This window comes from Thermobia domestica, chromosome 9 (genome assembly GCF_964235325.1).
Source record: "Thermobia domestica chromosome 9, izTheDome1.hap1.1, whole genome shotgun sequence".
Classification (NCBI taxonomy): domain Eukaryota; kingdom Metazoa; phylum Arthropoda; class Insecta; order Zygentoma; family Lepismatidae; genus Thermobia; species Thermobia domestica.
In genome coordinates, this window is record NC_137462.1 from 193,902,165 (window position 1) to 193,922,001 (window position 19,837).

The 19,837-nt window shown below is 35.7% G+C and overlaps 2 protein-coding genes across 3 annotated transcripts in view; one reads left to right on the plus strand and one right to left on the minus strand.

The window, feature by feature from the left end:
* LOC145660515 (irregular chiasm C-roughest protein-like) overlaps positions 1-19,837 on the plus strand; it is a 745,900-nt gene that overhangs the window by 402,576 nt on the left and 323,487 nt on the right. The window lies entirely within an intron of this gene.
* On the minus strand, positions 2,447-16,212 carry LOC145694216 (uncharacterized). The gene is made up of 2 exons (XM_081770328.1): positions 16,156-16,212; positions 2,447-2,871 (listed from the first exon to the last, which is right to left on the minus strand). Exons 1-2 carry the CDS (start codon positions 16,176-16,178, stop codon positions 2,529-2,531), a joined length of 366 nt encoding a protein of 121 aa, XP_081626454.1. The 5' UTR covers positions 16,179-16,212; the 3' UTR covers positions 2,447-2,528.

Genomic DNA, 19,837 nt, shown 5'->3' on the forward strand with positions numbered 1-19,837 from the left:
AGAACACGAAATCCTAATTCTATGAAATCGGTGTAATTTTTTCTTATTATTATTTTTACCTGGTTTTAGTTTACGTCCTACACATGCTAATACGTGACTTGAAATGTCACTTACTTGTTTCTACTTCTTTTGGTGTGTGTGTGTGTGTGTGTGTGTTAATATACCACTACAAATCATATATACAGAAAGAAAGAGAGAAAAAAGGTGAATTTCATGTTTGTTAGGTGTCATGCTATAGTATGTTTTTGACTGTTTTGTAGATCATAGAATTATAATCATGTACTATTCATACAGTAACAAACAGGCTACCGATTGTCTGCCAAACGAAGCAAAAAGGGTTCTTTAACCTGTTACAGTTTCTATCGATTCCCAAGCAATGCTCTTCCTATTTTTTTTAATACCTCTGCACTAAAGTGAAGAATAAACTTAAAGAAAGATAGGATAAATCATTGTATTGCACAGCATAATGCTATGTTGATCTTTAACGAATTATTTGGCTGGACAGACGTGAACATTACTTTTTTCTGGTTAGTCGCTTTTCGACTCATTTGACAATATATTTTTCTGCCCTCTTTACTATCTGTTATACTTCATAATTTCTAATAATTTCCATGTTCTACTTTTGTATAGACCAAGCTTAAAAATGGTATGTTTGACGGGAGGGGTAGAGACAGCAGTACTTTTTTTCTCTCTCTCTCTCTTTTTTTTTAAAAAAAGAGTGACAGATATTGGAGAGAAGGACACTACTACCTCTTAGTGACAGTCAATATCATACGGAAACGTTAAGCATAATTATTTACATTTGGATACTCATATTTAGAGAACATTTACAATTATTTACGTTAAAAATAATTTTTATATTATACCTAACACTTATATGTCCGTTTTCAAGCAAAATGCGGTCGTCACCATGGCAGTCATGAGGGGGATGCAACGTGTTACTTCCCCTCAGTCTTTAATACCTCCGTATCCTATAGAGTTGAGATTCCGATATGTTACTCTGTCTCCCTTTTTCTCCTTCAAGCAGAGACATCTATTGATTAAATTACTCATAAACAAAGATGCATGCACGCAAGAAAGTCTCTTTGCAGAAACCGCACACAGACGCCGCTTTTAACAGTTAGTATTGGGGACATCCATCATCCAATCTAGTTAGTTTCCCTAACTACTGCTGATGACTTCAACAGTGGCGTAACTAAGATGGAAAGAGATGGAGGGGAATCGGCAGAATAGTAGAAATTGAACAAATAAAGCTCATAGAAACGCTTTTAAAGGGGACGTATTGCGGAATACAGAAAGTATTGCAGTTTAACTGCAGGAACTGCTGGGAGGGTTGAATTTTGGTTCTAGATGGGAACAGCATTGCTTGAAATTCGCTTTTTTTTTTTTATCAGTATGTTTCCTAAGTAACAGCGTGGATGCACAATTCTAATTAGGTCTGCTAAGCAGTAAAATCTCTTTTTGTATGCATGAGCCTATATAACCAGTAGATAGTTATTTGGGACTTTGCAATAGAATTGTAGTTTCCTCCCCCTCATCCATCTCAGTATCTAACAACTTGTTTTGAGAGATTAGTTTCCATAGCAATAACATGGTCTCTGCTTCTCATTATTTAGTTTTTCTTAACGAGTTTGGAAGTTGTTGGAAGCACATTTAAAAAATAAGAAAAAAAAGAAATGTTTGTTACCCAAAGTTGTAAGTTATACATAACTTTCTTATTATTATAAAATTTCCTAGATCATAAGCCTACAGTAAAATATTACTGATTTTTTTTTTTTTTTTTTTTTTTTATATATATCCGTCTCCGGAACATTGTGTCCTCCCCGTTGGTCTAGTGGCTAGGACGCGCGACTTTGGTTCACGTAGTCCCGGATTCGATTACCTGTGGGGAAAACATTGAAATTTGAACGCATTACAGGAGTTCTAATTACGTCTTACACTGTAGGTCCATATCCGATTTAACTTCGTTACTAAAAAGGAACGTTAAATATTTTTGGTTTTGTACTGTAATGTTTGAAAAGCTGTGATAGCTCACCTTGCTTTTGCAACCCTTCCATTCATAACTGTAAAGAATGTATGTTTTAATGCTTGGACAAAGAAGTGAATTGTTATTTCATGCAGTTTTACAAAGAATGAGCGTAGTGTATAGTGTATGCATTACTAATTTAGATGTTGATAGGAAAATTAGTTGTTTCATTGTAGCATGTTGATATCAAACTACCTCCATATCAAAATTCATATTATAACGTAATTATGTATAAATATATTATTATTTAATCATATTAATATAATTTAATCATGTCACATTTTTGCTTATTAAAGCTAATATACTATATTACGAGGGTCATTCAGAAAGCTATGCCTCCAAAGTGACACCTTTATTTGACAGATAGCACCAATACAGGTATCAATGGAAAGCTTACAATGTCAGCTACAAATGGTGGCATCATTTTTTCAACATAGTATCCACCCAAAACAAGGTTTTTTATGCCGTCGGTGAAGAATTGTGATGGGTACTAGCGATACCATTACCGAACTGCTGCGTCCACCTCCGCGTCACGACTGTAGCGTTGGCCCTTAAAATGATCCTTGTTTGGAGAAGAGCCAAAACTCGTAGGGCGCAAGATCTGGACTATAGGTAGAATGCCAACAACACTTTGCCAGCAGATGGGACAACTTTGACTTTTTTTGGTGGAGGAGGGGGAGATAAATGGCGGTAGTCCATCGACTGATGCTTCGTTTCCGGGTCGTAATGGTGTATCCATGACTCGTCGCCGGCGATGAATGTTCCTGGGCGCACAACCTTGCGCAGTCAGAAATTCAATAACAGCTCGCTGTTTCAACCGGATGCCATTGGATTGCTCCATTACTCTGGAACGAGATGAGACAGGAAGGTGAAACAAGTGGTATTCTATAGCTTAAACATCAGTGCATTAATTAAATGAAATGACATTTTTTAAATTTTACGTCCCACGATTAAGCCGGCTAGACTATAGAAGCCGATGATTATGAGAAATGAATGAAATGGTGGAATAAAGAAAGTGAGAGAACTCCGAGAAAACCGACGCGCATGGTATTTGTCCACCACAACATTCACTTGGCATGCGATCGAACCAGGGACCCCCAAGTGCATTAATGGTAAAGAGTTCAGAATGTTTGCGGTACTATTGGCCAAGTAGTGGGCTTGGGGGCATTACTTTCTGAATCATCCTCGTATTATTCTGTAATTTCCTACAGAAATGGAGTCTAAAAGTATACTGAGACAGTTTAGTTTCTGCAGTATCACTCTTTACCCTAATTTTTTCCGTTATTTTCTTGTTCCACCCAGTTAATTATCTTCCATGTTCGTACTTTGATGGTTTATTATTATTATTATTATTATTATTATTATTATTATTATTATTATTATTATTATTATTATTATTATTATTATTGATTACTTAAATTAGGTTATTCTTTTTAAAGAAAAATATCAAGTAAATTGTGTATGTCATATATTCTAAAGAAGCCGATAAAAGAAAACTTCTTTTTTTGAGGGAATTTACTTCTAAACATAATTTCGTATTTACTCTAGTTCCAACTGCTTCTGCAAAGTTTTTGCTTTATTTCCAACGTTGTCAAGTTCCTTATCACATAATAAATTGTCATCAATTGAATAAGGAAGCAGCTATACTAAGATTGAAACACAAATTGTAAAGAGAGAGAGAGAGAAAGAGAGAGAGAGAGAGAGAGAGAGAGAGAGAGAGAAAGAGAGAAAACCTGCATAGTTTATACAACTGTATAAATGTCTCTCTATATTTGCAGCACTGAATTGAATCCCAAGCAAGCAGGCAATTGATTTAAATTATATCAGGCATGCATAAGTCTCCTTTCAATGTTAACATGAAGATTTTATTTACCCATACTCCTTTTCGAATCACGTAGCCGAAGGGGCAGGCAGAAGGGAAAAGGGGATTTTCCTTCTTCCTCTAGCTATTCAATGGTCATCATTGGAGTGGTAAATATAATCGATGTGTACTTGATGTATTTGGTTTAAAGGAAACGTAGCGTCTGTTTGAATTGGTTGGAAAAGGAGATGGACTGCGTTTGTTTCTTTTTCCTTCTGCTGCCCTTGTTGCAAAACCCCTCTTTCCCTCTGTATTTTCTTGGCTTTATAGTAAAAGCGAAATGATGGGTGAAATATTTTCTTCATTTTCTCGTCTGTGCTTCAATATCCTTTTCGTCTCGCTTTGCCTTTGATCTTATTTGTGAATAGTTATCAAATTGGAAAGGACGAGAAAGGCGAACAAACGGAAAACGAACATTGAATGAAAGAGGAGAAATGGTGGAAATGCATTTTTTAAAGGAATAACTTTAAAAAGTATGACAGAAAGAAAGTCACGCATGTACTACACTTAAGTTTGCTGTTGGTGATAGTCTATAGATGGCAGTTAAGTCGAGATCCCAACCAGTATTCACACATGCACACGCGATGTCGTCTATTGAACGCTGACCTTTTATGAGTTGGCCATTTGACGGTTTTATCTGACTGAATGATCGATTACGTTCCTATTTATAAAGTGCCCAACAAAGTTTGAAGAACTTTTTTCTCTCTCTCCCCCGTCTCTTCCCCTTATATTGGAATTATACAGAATATTTTAAAAAATTAAATAAGGATTATATCTCAAACTTGTAATGAGGTTCCTGATCGCGGAAAGAGGTTGTCGTCCATTGATTTTTATCAGCCCTTTATTGTAAGCATACACTTCATTTACTTAATACTTAACACGATAATGTTTAACTTCAACGTCTAACAGATTTACTGCATGTATTTCCTCCAATTTTTTTGTTTTAAATAATAAATTACTGGTGCCTTCCATTTCAACTCAGGCAAAAAAATATAAAATTGTACCATCACCATCTCAGATATTGTTGAAACTTTTTTTATAGCAACTAGACATGTTTTTAAGAGACCCATATTTTTTTGTTTTGTCGAAAAAAAATTTCGCGCCATGTAATGGGCCATCAAAACGGGGAGTACAATTTATGAATTGTGGAAGACATGGAAAATGGTCAACTTCGGAGCCTCACCATTCGCCTATGGAGACAGGTAGAGTTATAATTCTTGTTGTGGTATGTACATAGGGATATAAATAAACTATATTTTATTATAGTTTGGTTTGCGCATGCGTATCTTTTTGTACATAAATTAACAAATGAACGTCAATTTATCTGAAAATTCGAAGTTTGCGAATTTTTTTCGAGCACTTCCGGTTCGAATTTTAAAATTCTGTTTTCGCGGTTGGTAAGACCTAGCTACCCGCTTTCCGAAAAAAATTTTGTATCGCTTCTGTGTGCAACCGTTTTGTCGCAAAAAATTCGAGAAATTGTAAAATTTTCAAAAATCGCCATTTTTGGGCGCCATTTTCTCGAAAACACCATTTTTTAAAATTCTGAAATTTTGTCGGATGGTTCAACTTTACATGAATAATAAACACACCAAATACCATTCTCGACCAATGCTTCGTGAATTAACTGCTGCCTTTTAAAGTTAGCGAAGTTTCGTTAACTTTGATGTCACAGTTAGCAACACTGGGAACAATAAAAGTGCAATGATTTGATGATGTTTCTGATTCACATTCATTAAATGAAGAATAAAAGGTTTTCTTGACTGTTTTGTTCATTATTTTGATTAAGAAGGCTCTCTGAAATAGTAAAATGAGCCTCCCCCTACTCCTCCGTTTTCTTAAACCGAAATAATCTGAGGTGGAAATTACGATTACGAAACGCACAAATTTCAAGTTCACTTACTTAAAATGGTCTTCGGAAACAAAATTTCACTTATTTTTTTAATTTTTTACGTGGACCAATCATTTGCTTGGTTTGTGTTTTCTTCGCTAATAGCATGTAACCGTGAAGGTGCTCCAATAGGTGTTGGCTCACTCTCAACTCGTCCAGGAGTGGATCTAGGGGGAAGAAACTTTTTTATTTTATATATAAATATAACCGATCTCAGAGTTTGGAGCTCTTAAAAGTAGCTCTAAGTAGCAGTATTACGCCCCCCCCCTTCCAGAAGTCCGTCCTGGATCCGCCCCTGCGTAGCACATTGTCGATAGTCACAAATGCTGAAGGTCCATGTGGAAGCATAACAGCACTTCAACTTCACGTAATTCATGATTTATTCATAATATTTCTGCTACACACCACTGGTTATCATACATATATGATGTTACAAAAGTTCCTTTTTGCAGATTTCTTAAATCTACACTTTGAATTGCAGAAGTTCGATTTTGGGGGAAGCATGAAGTTAGTTCATGGTGACCCGTTACTGCCATAAAAACTTCGCCATTTTCCGAAAGCCAAAGATGACTTCGTTGAATACCAGTTACCGGTTGCATACTTTCCCTTTTTTTCTTCCGGAAGTCGTCGAATTCAGTTCCAGGCAACAGAACGAGAGTAATACCCGGAGTTTGTACTTGCACTATACTCACGAATTCTTCTGCGGTTTTAGTTGGGGCGCGGTGGCTCAGTGGTAGATCGTTCACCTCCGGTGCTTGGGGTCCCTGGTTCGATCCCAGATCGCGCCGTGTGGGATTTGTGGTGGACAAACACTGTGCTCGTGGGTTTTCTCGGGGTTATCCCGTTTCCTCCCACTTTCTGCATTCCACCATTTCATTCATTTCTCATAATCACCGTCTCCTTTAGCCTAACCGGGATAAGTGTTGGACGTGAAACAAAGACTTCATTTCATTTTTTTTCTTCTGCGGTTTTAACACTGAGTATCTGTATTTGCCTAAGATTATGCCGCGTTGCCACATTCTTTACACCTCCCCCCCTCCCCCTCAATAACGTCGCAGAGACCCTTGCATGGCCGGTTTCACTGCAAAACCACTGCTTTATCGGACCTGTCTGCATCTCGAACATCTGAAAGCGATTTTTAAAGTGGGATGCAGCACCATCAGATATCACTGACACGGTTTGGGAAATTGTAGACACTTATTTTCTCGTATTCAAACCTTTTTCTATAAAATATATTTTCGTTTTTCTTCGAGTATTTTTAGAATCTTGTCTATGGCTATGAGTACATGAGCCGAATCGTGTGTTTTATCGTCGTTTATTACAACAAAACTGTCAGTTGATTCATATTCCGGTGATAACTCTGAATTTCACTTTGCAGAATAACAGTCCAGTTTTCAGCGAAGTCCACATGAAGTAAAATAGAATTTGTATCTTGAAATTTCATACGATGCTTTTCGGTAGCAATTAGTTCTCTTTGGATTTTCTTGATGTAGTCATGAATTACAGTTAAACCAGCAATGTACGATACGAAAACAGAAAGTGGCATAGTTTTTTTTAACGAGATTATTGTTTTCCCATATGGCATACCTAACACTTTCATTTTCATCAGGATCAACAATTAAAGACTTCACACTTATTCCTTCTACTCCAGGACATTCACCACATTCTTGAAGAAGACAGTTGTCATTTTCTAGGATCATACTACTAAAGGAAATAGGTCACTCATGACAGCTTCAATACAGACTGCACCTTTGATTTGTAGCAACGCAGTAGCAGCTAACTTAAAATTTGCACAATACTCACACACACATACACTTCCCTCGCAGGTTGCGGACTGAGCCACTTTAGTCGAATACTGTAAAATTCCGAGTGACCCATTCTTATGTTGGGATTGTTCTGTTTAAAAAGTCAGTAAATTTCTTTGGAACGCGTAAGAAAACGTTTCGATTTTTTAAACTTGTTGTCCTTTTTCGATCACTAATGACACCGCACTTAATTGAGACTTTGTTTGGAGCATTCCAAATCATCACTGAGGTAATAGTTCAGGTTTTGTGTAGATCATCAGAATTTATTGGATGGCCATTTCAAGTAAACTTAAAATTTATGTGTTTCGTAATCGTAATTTCCACCTCAGATTATTTCGGTTTAAGAAAACGGAGGAGTAGGGGGAGGCTCATTTTACTATTTCAGAGAGCCTTCTTGATCAAAATAATGAACAAAACAGTCAAGAAAACCTTTTATTCTTCATTTAATGAATGTGAATCAGAAACATCATCAAATCATTGCACTTTTATTGTTCCCAGTGTTGCTAACTGTGACATCAAAGTTAACGAAACTTCGCTAACTTTAAAAGGCTGCAGTTAATTCATGAAACATTGGTCGAGAATGGTATTTGGTGTGTTTATTGTTCATGTAAAGTTGAACCATCTGACAAAATTTCAGAATTTTAAAAAATGGTGTTTTCGAGAAAATGGCGCCCAAAAATGGCGATTTTTGAAAATTTTACAATTTCTCGACTTTTTTGCGACAAAACGGTTGCACACAGAAGCGATACAAAATTTTTTTCGGAAAGCGGGTAGCTAGGTCTTACCAACCGCGAAAACAGAATTTTAAAATTCGAACCGAAAGTGCTCGAAAAAAATTCGCAAACTTCGAATTTTCAGATAAATTGACGTTCATTTGTTAATTTATGTACAAAAAGATACGCATGCGCAAACCAAACTACAATAAAATATAGTTTATTTATATCCCTATGTACATACCACAACAAGAATTATAACTCTACCTGTCTCCATAGGCGAATGGTGAGGCTCCGAAATTGACCATTTTCCATGTCTTCTACAATTCATAAATTGTACTCCCCGTCTTTGATGGCCCATTACTTGGCGGGAAAATTTTTTTCGACAAAACAAAAAAATATGGGTCTCTTAAAAACATGTCTAGTTGCTATAAAAAAAAGTTTCAACAATATCTGAGATGGTGATGGTACATGCTCTGCCTGAATTGAAATGGAAGGCACCTACTACATTTTATTGTGAAACTTTGGCTAAGTCCAAACCCAGACTTTGATGATTGAGAAACCAAATGTCTGCACGGCAAACTATTTTACATCTTTACTAATTACATCAAGGTTGACCGACTTCTGTGCCAATGTTTTGTTTGTGTGAATTTTAGCGTCGCGACGCTATCATGAAACGTTATCCATAGTTTAAGGTGGAATCCGAACCATTACAATACGTTCAAATTTTTAATAGGAGTCGAGCTCGAGACCACGTGCAAGGAAGACGCACGTGCTAGCCTCTAGACCAACGGGGAGGGTTCTCTGGCAATTTTGGTTAAGATAGGTTGAGTTTTGTAGATTGTGTAGAATATATACTATCTTTGTCATTGATTTAATACAAAAAAAAGAAAAGAAACAAATGAACGAAGTGAGCTTTTTTTTTTTAGACAATGTAAGCAACTTTTATTATTATTAATGTTAAAATAATATTTTTTTTTCAGTCTGTCAACAGTTTTTCGTATAGAAATGAGGACCAAGAATTGCCAGATTTTAACACAAATTTATCACCAGATCTATTCTTGTACGAAGTTGTTTTTTGATTTTCGGCTTGCGGGGGAAGGGTCAGACTTGGAGGTGAAAATACATGCGAAAATGTATTCATCTTTCTAGCAGTTTCTAATAACACCTTGTATGTATGCAACCCCATTACTTCACTGTTGCGCGGGCTTATATAATAGCCAAGGATAAATACTGTAAAATGAGTAAGGACTTTTCCCTCTTTTAATCGATATTTGTAATTAGGAGCCATCACTGACGGATTTTTTTTTTTTTTTTTTTAATCCAGATTGTGAATTAACAACCTACAATGACGGGTGCTTACAGCAAGTACTCAATACAACTACCATGGCATCGAACAGGAGCCATTGTTAAAAGGGGTACTAAACTCCAATCCACCTAAGCAATGTCTAAGGTAGTGTAACTAATATCTATATGTTAACACAAGGTGACATTATATTCAGTTACTATAAATTCCAGTTTTCTTAATTTTTCTTAATGGACCCTGTTAAGACCATACGGTGGAGATAGATAAACTAAAGGAAGTGGCTCGAAAAGAGTTCTTGCAACCCTTCCTACTGTAAGCTTGGTTGGCTCGAAATCCAATCGATTTATAGTTAGAATACCGTCAAGTCACATCACATCCGAATTTCGGTTTACCAAAAGCAGTCGTAGTACCTGCTAGTATGATGATGATGATGATAAACTTTATTTCTTTCCTCGTTTCTAATACATCTACATAACTTAGAGAGTCTGTCTTACTAAAAATAATACGAAATTTACCATTTTCTTTTGCTTGATTATTCATCAGTGAAAGGAGATAATGAAATGCAAGTTGCCAGAATCATAGATAATGCTATTCTATTTTACAACAGAAAATATGAACCTGAAGAATGTTCAGTGTTGCCATCCATAGAAATTACTGTGTTGCCAGAAAAACAATTTCCCTAAAATCTAAGTTAAGACAGCGAGTACAAGAATGAACTCAACTGCATTTGATTACGTATCATGTTGTTTCGGTTTCTTGTGAACTACTTTTTAATTGACATTATTATTTAGTTTTAATAACTGTATGTTAAAACCATTTTGTTTATTACAAACTAAATACAACTATTATTTAAAAAGTAGTTCACAGGAAACCAAAACAATATGATACGCAACCAAATGCAGTTAAGTTTGTTCCTCTATTCGCTGCCTTAACTTAGATTTTAGGGAAATTGTTTTTCTGGCAACACTGTAATTTCTATGGATGGCAACACTGAACATTCGTCAGGTTCATATTTTCTGTTGTAGAATAGCATTATCTATGATTGTGGTAACTTGCATTTCATTATCTCCTTTCACTGATGAATAAACAAGCAAAAGAAAAATGGTAAATTTTGTATTATTTTTAGTAAGGCAGGCTCTTAAGAAGAAAGAAAAGAAAGAAGTATGTATCTTGAACTCAATGTCACAGGGGATGATTGCTCTGGGGAGTCTTGAGGGACAACACATAGGCAGAAATTTCAGTTTATCTCAAGCACTAATTCTGGTATAATACTTCCTGAAGTTGCAAGAGGCACTCGTCCATTAGTTTTTGCGATGTGGCATCCCTCAAGAGCTACCATTGAATGATTCGGTGCAAATAATTTGGTATATTGTATGAAAAGTGATGGAGAAAGTGAATGGATCTTTTGATTAGTATTATTATTATTATTATTCTTTCCCTGTATGGTTAATACATTTTCTATTTCTAGAACACATGTAATTCATTATCGAAAGTTCTATGAAACAATTACAATTTCTACTTCCAAGAAATACCAGTTTCCATTTAAAGAGGAAAAAAATCCGATAATTTCTATGAATGTTGCGTGATTTACTTACTTACTGTGCGTGGTGTTGTTTTGGATTTCTCCAGGTTCACACGGCGACACAAAAAGAATCTGTTGTATCATTGTAGCTCGTACGATAAATAACTATTTTAGCGTGCATGGATAGATCTAGATATACATGCTTTAAATAAAGTGCCCAATACACATGTCATGTTGTGAGATTTTTTTTATTATTTTTATTATTAATTGATTTTCTTTGCTGTATTTGAATTGTTTGTCAATAGTTTAATGTAGAAAACTTACCAAATTAGTTTTTAAAAAATTACAGTTAAAACGGGTCGCGCTCGTGATTTTTCGTAAATTGAAGAGATATTTTGAGTTATGAATAGATTGTAAAATTTCAGCTTAAAATTTTAATTATGGTCTCATCAATAAAGTTGTAATGACTGATGCTGTACATCCTTATGCAACACCATTTTGTGGTGGACAAACACAGTGTGCGTGGATTTGCTCGGGGTTCTCCCGTTTCCTCCCACTTTCTTCATTCCACCATTCCATTCATTTCACATCATCACCGTATCCTTAGCCTGTTCGGCATAACCGTGGGATGTAAAACTCAGATTTCATTTAATTTCATTTCCTTATGCAACCGTCAAGATAGGCTGCGAACTTCACCAAAAGTTGAATCCGATCCAGTGAGCAGGTGGATAAAAGGGAAGGTCGAATCAAAGTCTGGATCCGTAGGTAAATCCGAGCCAAGTCTACTGATTCAACTTGCTAGTACTTTTGTAGTTGTCTCTTTGCTAGCTCGTGAATCATGTCACCGATTAGTATTTTTGTAATTATCTTTAGCTAGCTCTTGAACCATGTCACTGGTTTGTAATTTTGTAGTTCTCTCTTACTGGCTCTTGAATCATATCACTGATTAGTACTTTTGTATGGCTTTAACTGGCTCTTGAGTCGTGTCACTGGTTACTACGTTTGTAGCTGTTTCCTATTGGTCCTTCGGCCATGCCATTGGTAATAGGTCAGAACTATAGTAAACTTGCGAAAATCATTTTTTTTTAATCCGTGAAAGATAAACTCACTAGCAATAAAGAAGAAAGAAGGAAATGAAGACATACATTTGATGAATTTGTAAATCTGTTTGTCTCTCACAGTTTACTCAAAACATCAAAACTCACCTCTGTACTGAAGACGAGATTTCGATTCCCGGAGGGAGAAAATGTGATTCGGGTCCTATGTCAACTGTATGTCCACATCTCATACATCCTTCTCGGTGGTAAACTTCAAACCAACCAATCGAAGCTCACCTTGCAATAAAGAGAAAACATTTGCATGACAGCTAAATGAATCGCAGGATCTCGGATTTAGATTCATGTTCAGAGCTTAGATTGTTGGTTCTGAATTTATTGACAAAGGAACTAGTGTTGACAGAATAGTGTGTAATTAAATTTATTTGCGTGTAGCGATAATTTGTATTCAAGGTGAATGAGAGAAAGATCTACAATGTGCATATTTCATTTTTCAATTTTAACTTGTAAAATTGACAAATAGTACAATATTGAATATTCTGTAATATGTTTAATATTAGAGTAATTTGATTTTTTGGTTAACAGATTTTTCTGTCTGTGAGCATGTCGTATCTTTTTAGTGAAGCTCCTTTTGTAGTGTATGTGGTTTGAAGGAAAGAAACAGAAAAAAAAGAGATTGCGAGACTGGATAATACCATTCTTTTGCAGGATAATATTTTGGTGGTGAATTCTGCATGGTGTTTGGTTGGAATAGAGAGAGAGAGAAAGAGAGATTAGATGCGGCCTCTTTTCACTCCTTTCACAAACACAGACACACACATTTTTCGTCTTTCTTCTGGCGGCTCCCGACGAACCCCGATTTGAACATCTACGTGTGTTGACTTCACACTGCTGACCTGCTCTTTGGAAAATTGGATTCACGCTTTTCCCACTTCTTCTTCTTCTTCTTCTTCTTTCTCCTCTCCTGCTGCTACTACTGTCCTCTCTCTCTCTCTCTCTCTCTCTTTCTTTTTCTGTCTTCGTCCTTTTCCACTTTTCAGTCCTGTTCTCTTCCCGATGATTCTGACTGAAGCGGCGGCGAAAATGAATTTTCTCCTTTTGCCCTTGTAGATGTCCCAACCTTTTATTCCCACCTCCTTCTCTCGCCTTCGTCCCTCCAATTTCCCTGCTTTTGCTTGTCGTCCAACTCTCCGGCATTTTTGTCCTGTAAAATGTTAAATGTATTCACCTTTCGTCTTCTCGTATTTTCCAGTAGCCTAACCCGATTTTCTTTCTCTCTGTTTCAGGTTCTCTCCCTTCTTTTTATTATTTTTTCCTTCTACCTTCCCAAAGTTTCTCTTCTTTTTTTTCTTCTGTCTTTCTGTGTATTAGGGCTTTGGCCCTATTAAACATACAATAGCAAGTATTTTCTTCTTTTTTCTCTCTCTCTCTCACGCACGCACACACACACACACTTATCAAGCTGTTGTTTCCAATTTGCATAAGATTTTCTTGTGACATTGTCCCAAAGCGCGTATAGATTTAAAAAAAAATCTAGAGAAGAAAACCTACTACCTGCTTTAAAAATAAAATCATCTGTAAACCTATTGATTTGACCAATTTGGTTTTCCTGTCGTCGTAGAAGTATATTTGCGTGGTGAACTAGTGTGCTTGCTAGTTCCACCCTCATTTTTCTTTGTGCTTTACGATTTCCCCCTTTAATATAGAAAAAGGAATGAAATACGGAATTTTTAGCGTCCTGTTAAAGGTTTAGACGAGATTTTCTAAAAAAAAAAAAAATCATGTGGATAATTCTGTATAACACAGTACAGTCGTATCAGAGACACTTCGTTTGGGGTTTTTCATGTAGTGTAGGTTGCTTCCTTTCAATAAAAAGCCAAAATAAGCGAAGAATTAACTCGTTTCGTTCCTTATTACAATACTTTTATTAGGTATCTTTTCTGTTTGCTTGTGAATGTCAAATATTGCGACTTAAATTTCATGCACTTACATATTAGGCTAAATAGACCTACGAACAGATAAAATAGTTTCAGGTAATTGGAACTGTGGCGCAACGTTTCACTCTAAAATTAAGTTATTAATCGTTCTCTAGTAACTATATATATCCTATTTAGTTATACAACCAAAAATGCTCTAAGTATATATCCTACACAGTTATGCAACCACAAATGCTCCAGGTTTGGCATGTACACTATATCATCCAGAAGATTCTTCATGAGACGTTTCATATTGTGAAAGTACAACAAAATTTAAGAACTAATTGAATGTGAAAACAATAAAGAAAAAGTAAAAAAAAAAAAAAAAAAGAAAACACGCAGAGAAAAGAAGTTTGTTTTATAAAATACATAAAGAAATGAGGCTCCTAGAGTCAAAATCCACCACATCAATTTAGTTCCGAGTAATCTTGCAAAACGTGCAGTGAATCCCCATATGTACGCGTACAAAGTCTTATATTTGAACTAGTTTTTTTTTTTTTTTTTTTTTTTTTGTATTATACACTAAGCTTTTAAACAAAATATGTTCCCATGGAATTCCTTTAGATCAAACATATAACAAGCGATATATAACTCAATTTCGTTTCTTTTTTTTAATGGATTTGGCAGCTTGTGATACTATGCGTCTCAAGTTGTTGTGGGTAAAATGAAGAAACTGTACAAAGATTATAAAAGCATTGGATGCGATTCATTATAATGGATTATAGCGAACCATTTACAACACCTAATGCTTTTATAGTTTAAGCTCTATTTCTTCTTTTTAGTCTATTCAACAAACTATTTTATAAAAGCATTATTTTCAAACGATACTCATATATACAAAACTTTTGATTTTTTTTTTTTTTTTAAATGTCTAGAATAATTATAATAAAAGTTACCCATTATCACGTTATAAGAGCAAAGAGGAATGAGGTGTATATAGAAATGGAAATGTACAGTAGTTTCTGGACAAGAAAATACCTCGCTTTATAAATCAAAGTAGTTGTGAAATGTGGATAAAGAGATGAATCGACCTCCACGTATACTGGTTGAGAGTGAAACTCACTCTGCATCATATGACTTCAGGCAGTGCTCCAACTTCAAACTGTTTTGTTCCTTCTTTTTTTCTTATTATTTTTGGATTTGTCTTAAGCGGAAATTCTTACGGCAAGGTCGCACGCAAAGTTCCTTGTTGTGCGTGGAATCACGAAAAGTTTGAATGGACAAGTTGCGTCACGCAACTTTTCTCCTCTTAAGTAGCACTTAATATTCTTTCTAGAGCTGAAAAATCTTTGCTGGGTAAGGTAGTAAAAAGATTTCCTACAATTTAGTGTCTTTATTTTCGTAAAATGGTTTATCATACAACAATAATTCTTCCTCGTAATTGGAAGTTTTCGTTGGCATATTTAGTGTCTTAAAATATAGCTATTATACTCCCTAATATATACATTTGAAAGATGCGAGGTACAATGTATATTGCGAAGAGTTGAATGCTAAAGCGATCCCTAATTTCATTAACAAAATTACACCAGATATTGTTTATTTAGTAAGAGAAATAAATCAGATAACGTAATTCTACAAGTTAATACTGTATATTAGAACAAGAGTTGAACCGTTTACAAGGATAACTATTTTCTTTTATCTCTTAAAAGATTAGTTATGATTTTCCTATTTAATTATTATTATGTGAAATGAAAGGGATGAGATCTGTTAACAGATTTATTGTGATAAACAATTAACAAAGTTACAATCTGCATTTCGCTATTTTAGAGCAATGTTATAGAAATGTTATTAGTGCTATTAGCATATTTAAACAAAGTACACAATGATTAATGGGAGCCAAAGAACTAAACAAACATGTAATTGAAACAAGTGCATAAATGTGAACTGAAATGAATTGATCATTGCCTCGATAGCTAGGTCCTGTCAAAAGGAGACCTACCCACAATCTGAATAGCATTGTCATCGTAACTTAGTCAGGTAGGAAAGGAAAGACAACTTACAAGCCTGGAGAGTGTGCTGCCATGATGAATCGAAGCCTCTTCAAAACGTAAAGTAGAATCTTCTGGTGTTCCAAAGACGAAAGGAATGGAAGAGAGAATATTTTGTTAACCGAAGTGAGGCTTTTTTTATATCATTCTGGCAGGACACTTTCACTTTCACTTGTAAGTTGTTCACAGTGTTTGTTCAAGGTTGTTTTAATCCTTGTTTAAGCTAATATCTTCATGGAATATTTCTATTACTCTAATATCTATATTTTTTTTAATCATACTCAATTCTATTTTGTATTAAACAATACAATTTTGTGAAGTAATTACATTTTTTTTTTTTTTTGCAGGAAATTACTGTACTGACTTTCATTCGCGATAATTTACCGTAAAGTTTACGACAAGGTGCCGTATTATTGCTGATATAATTGCGGATTATTTATTGTCAAGCGAATCACAATGAAGCACTTTGATTTTACGGGATATGTTTATTGTGGGTGATTGACTCCATGCTGTCAAGGCGTCACGGTGCCTTAGTGACAGAGCGCTCACTTCTGATATGAGGAAGGTCCTTAGTTCGATCTCAGGTCATACTAGCGTCCGTTAGACAACATTATGTCCGTGAGTTTTCCTAGGGGATTCATCCGTTCCCTTCCATATTCTCATTCCACCAAATCACATATCATAATTATTCAGTTTGAGTAATTAATTGTCTATTCTGTTCTAAAGGGAATAACCGTGGGACGTTAAATGGAAGATTCCAATTCATTTTCGTTTCCAAATTGATAATTGTAAGTCACTGTCAGCCAGAATTGACAGTGATAAGATAGTTTATTTCCGTAATTCTTTCTATAGCGATAGTTGTGTATAATTCACTATTATCCTATTTGGATAGATAATAGCGACTTACTTTGCTCATGTTCTATTAAGACAATTATCATCCTTTCTTTTAAACTGGACCTTGAGAGATATAACTCTCTTCCCTAGTGTGTGGATACCACTCTTAATTTTGAATCTACAGGTCATGTAGCGAAAATGTTGCATAATGGTATATCCTCCGGGACCTTCTGCAGACACCAACTAAAACTTTGAGAATATATCAACATTGTAGATAAATCTTGGGCCATAGTGTACAACTACAAATTCACCAAGTAATTACATCGATTCTTTCAAGATAGCAATTAGACTGCTACTAACTCCATCTATTAGTCTCAGTATATGAATAGAAATAAACACATTCTCTCTTGGTAACAGAGGAGCAAACCAAAGTCATATGCAGAAATAGCTAAAAATATGATATTTCTGGAGCACGATATAACTTTACGATATTAATAGATAGGATTAGTGTCAGTGTTGATCGGCTTTGGAGTCCTTTGAAGAAAAAAGATAAAAAATAGGAGCGATAATTGGTAAATCCCAGAATACAAGCAAAGGCAAGATACGAGCAGAACCTCGACAAGAACATAATCTTTGTTGGTACTATTTGAGTTTCTGGTAAGGAACAATTTGTCCATGTGTTTCTCCCGTTTCCCATCATACCTGATGATTGTATTGCCACTAATCTGCGCATTTATCCGTGTATTGTAATGTACTGGAAGAAACCGCGTGACGTCAGTCTAAAATTTCATTCAATTTTCATATTCAAATACAAACACATACTGTAAAGATTGACTTATGGGGTATTGAGTTCCAATACCTCTGTATAAACATGGATCTGTGACACACACCTCTATATCTCAAACGCTGCTTAGTAATCATATGCTGAGACGAAGTCTTAAAGGAGATTAAATACATTTATTCAACGCCATCCTATTTCACAGGAAGAGTGCGTACATTTTGAACAAATGACTGATAGAAAACTTTTTGAACAAAAAATTTTATAGGTAGTATATTGGCTATAACTGTCGTAATGTATCAAAGTCTATCCATTGTTAAGCATTCTCATTTCTCTGCCTCTCTAAGCACCAGATCGTTACCATCCAAAACTTAACTAAATTGTGTCTCCATTAACGAAGCTAATTATTCAGTTTTCTTCACGTTTCATTGGTAGGTTATATTTTCAATTATAACCCTTCTCAACATTTGTACCTTTCACAACTGTTTTTCCATTGAGAAATACCGAAATAGTCCTCTTACACAGGCAAGTAATGTTGTGCGGTAATGGAAGGTTTTATTGATACTGTAATGGCGTTGGACAAGATGGTGAAATGTTGCAGCAGACGCTCTTTACCTACGTTTAAAGAGAAGAGCTACGCACAAGTAGTATCCGTAGTATATTCAAGCAGCTCTCGAAAGAGCTATTCGCAATTTATGGTTTCTGGGAGCTTTCATTGCTCTTAAATTTTCATTAAAAAAAGAAAAAGAGCCAAAACCTGTAACAGAATTTACGTTTGTATGCACTCTGCTCCTCTTCGTGCTACACGTAGGATGGCTATCGCTCTATCGTATTATAGGAGAAGTAAACGGTCTTGTAACACGGATATGAAACATACGTTATCAGAATCTGGACTGATTTTACAGTGGAACGAGGGAAGCAGAACTTGCAGAGATATTATTACAGTGTTCACTGTCATATTTTTCGCTCTCTCCCTTTTGATAGCTTTATATAATAAAAAAATGGTCCAGAACTGCTTCAGGTTTTTTTTTGCGGGGGGAAGGGTACCCCTTCTCGTTTCAGTTACCAGCACAGAGACGTACAAAACAGACTCCTAACTTCATATGCTTTACTTTGCTTTCTCCCTTCACCACTTTCATTTTCTCTAACACACCCAACTTCACATATTATTTATACAGGTATTCAAAAAACTTTGGGAAATGAATCATTACACGAAAATACGGAAAGAGAAACTATAGGCCAACGTGGCTGCACAGATGCACTATTTCGGAACTAATTGGTCAAAACGATAAAGTAGTCGAGAATGAAATGTCGGATGAAGTTTGAGTAAAGGAACGATCTGAGTTTTCTTTTTCCAAGTGATGATTCATTCCCAAAAGTTTCTGTACATGTTGTTTCCGAACATTCTATATATACATTCCGAACACCCCTGAACGTTCCTTCTCTCTTAAGGAAGGGGTTTTGAATGGGAAACTCCAATAATAATTTCTCTTATACCCCATACTATATCATATGCTACTCGCACTCTCAGTCGGGTTCTCTCTCTCTCTTAGTCCTGGAGACCATCTTTCTGCTTTTCCACTAGATACTACGAGATCCTCTGTCAATACCAATCTTGCCACGAGCGCCATCTTTGTGTGCCAGAAGCATCAGCAAACTACTTCTTCTTTTCGTCTTTCTTTTTTATGTTTTTCTCACTGGTGACTACTCGTCCTCGCCCTCCCTCCGTTTAGTTATAACTAATAACAGTTCTCCATTGCTGAGATTTTCGTGGCACCCACGAAATGAAATCTCTGGACGTTCCACAATATCAATGGTTTTTGGGTTGGTAGTGTGTTTGAGAGAAGTTGGGTACTAGATGGATGGAAAGGGTATTGGAATAGCTAGAAAAGAGGATGAGGCGGCATGCAAGGTTTTCGGGCAGTGGATTCATCTATTTCTCTCTCGCGCACACACACACAATGTGGAATAACCCTCCTCTTTTCCTCACAGTCCGTCGTCGCACAATTCTCTCTCTCTCTCTCTCTCTATGCCGGTGGAACTGGTACATCCTGGAGAACGAAGAACCACAGAAATTAATTG

Excerpts from the sequence above, each read along its gene's own strand:
- LOC145694216 (XM_081770328.1), bottom strand. The coding sequence starts at position 16,178 with ATGGCAGCACACTCTCCAGGCTT. Across the intron at positions 2,872-16,155 it reads GCAGCACACTCTCCAGGCTT|AGTAATGGAGCAATCCAATG; the intron begins GTAAGTTGTCTT and ends ATCTCGTTCCAG.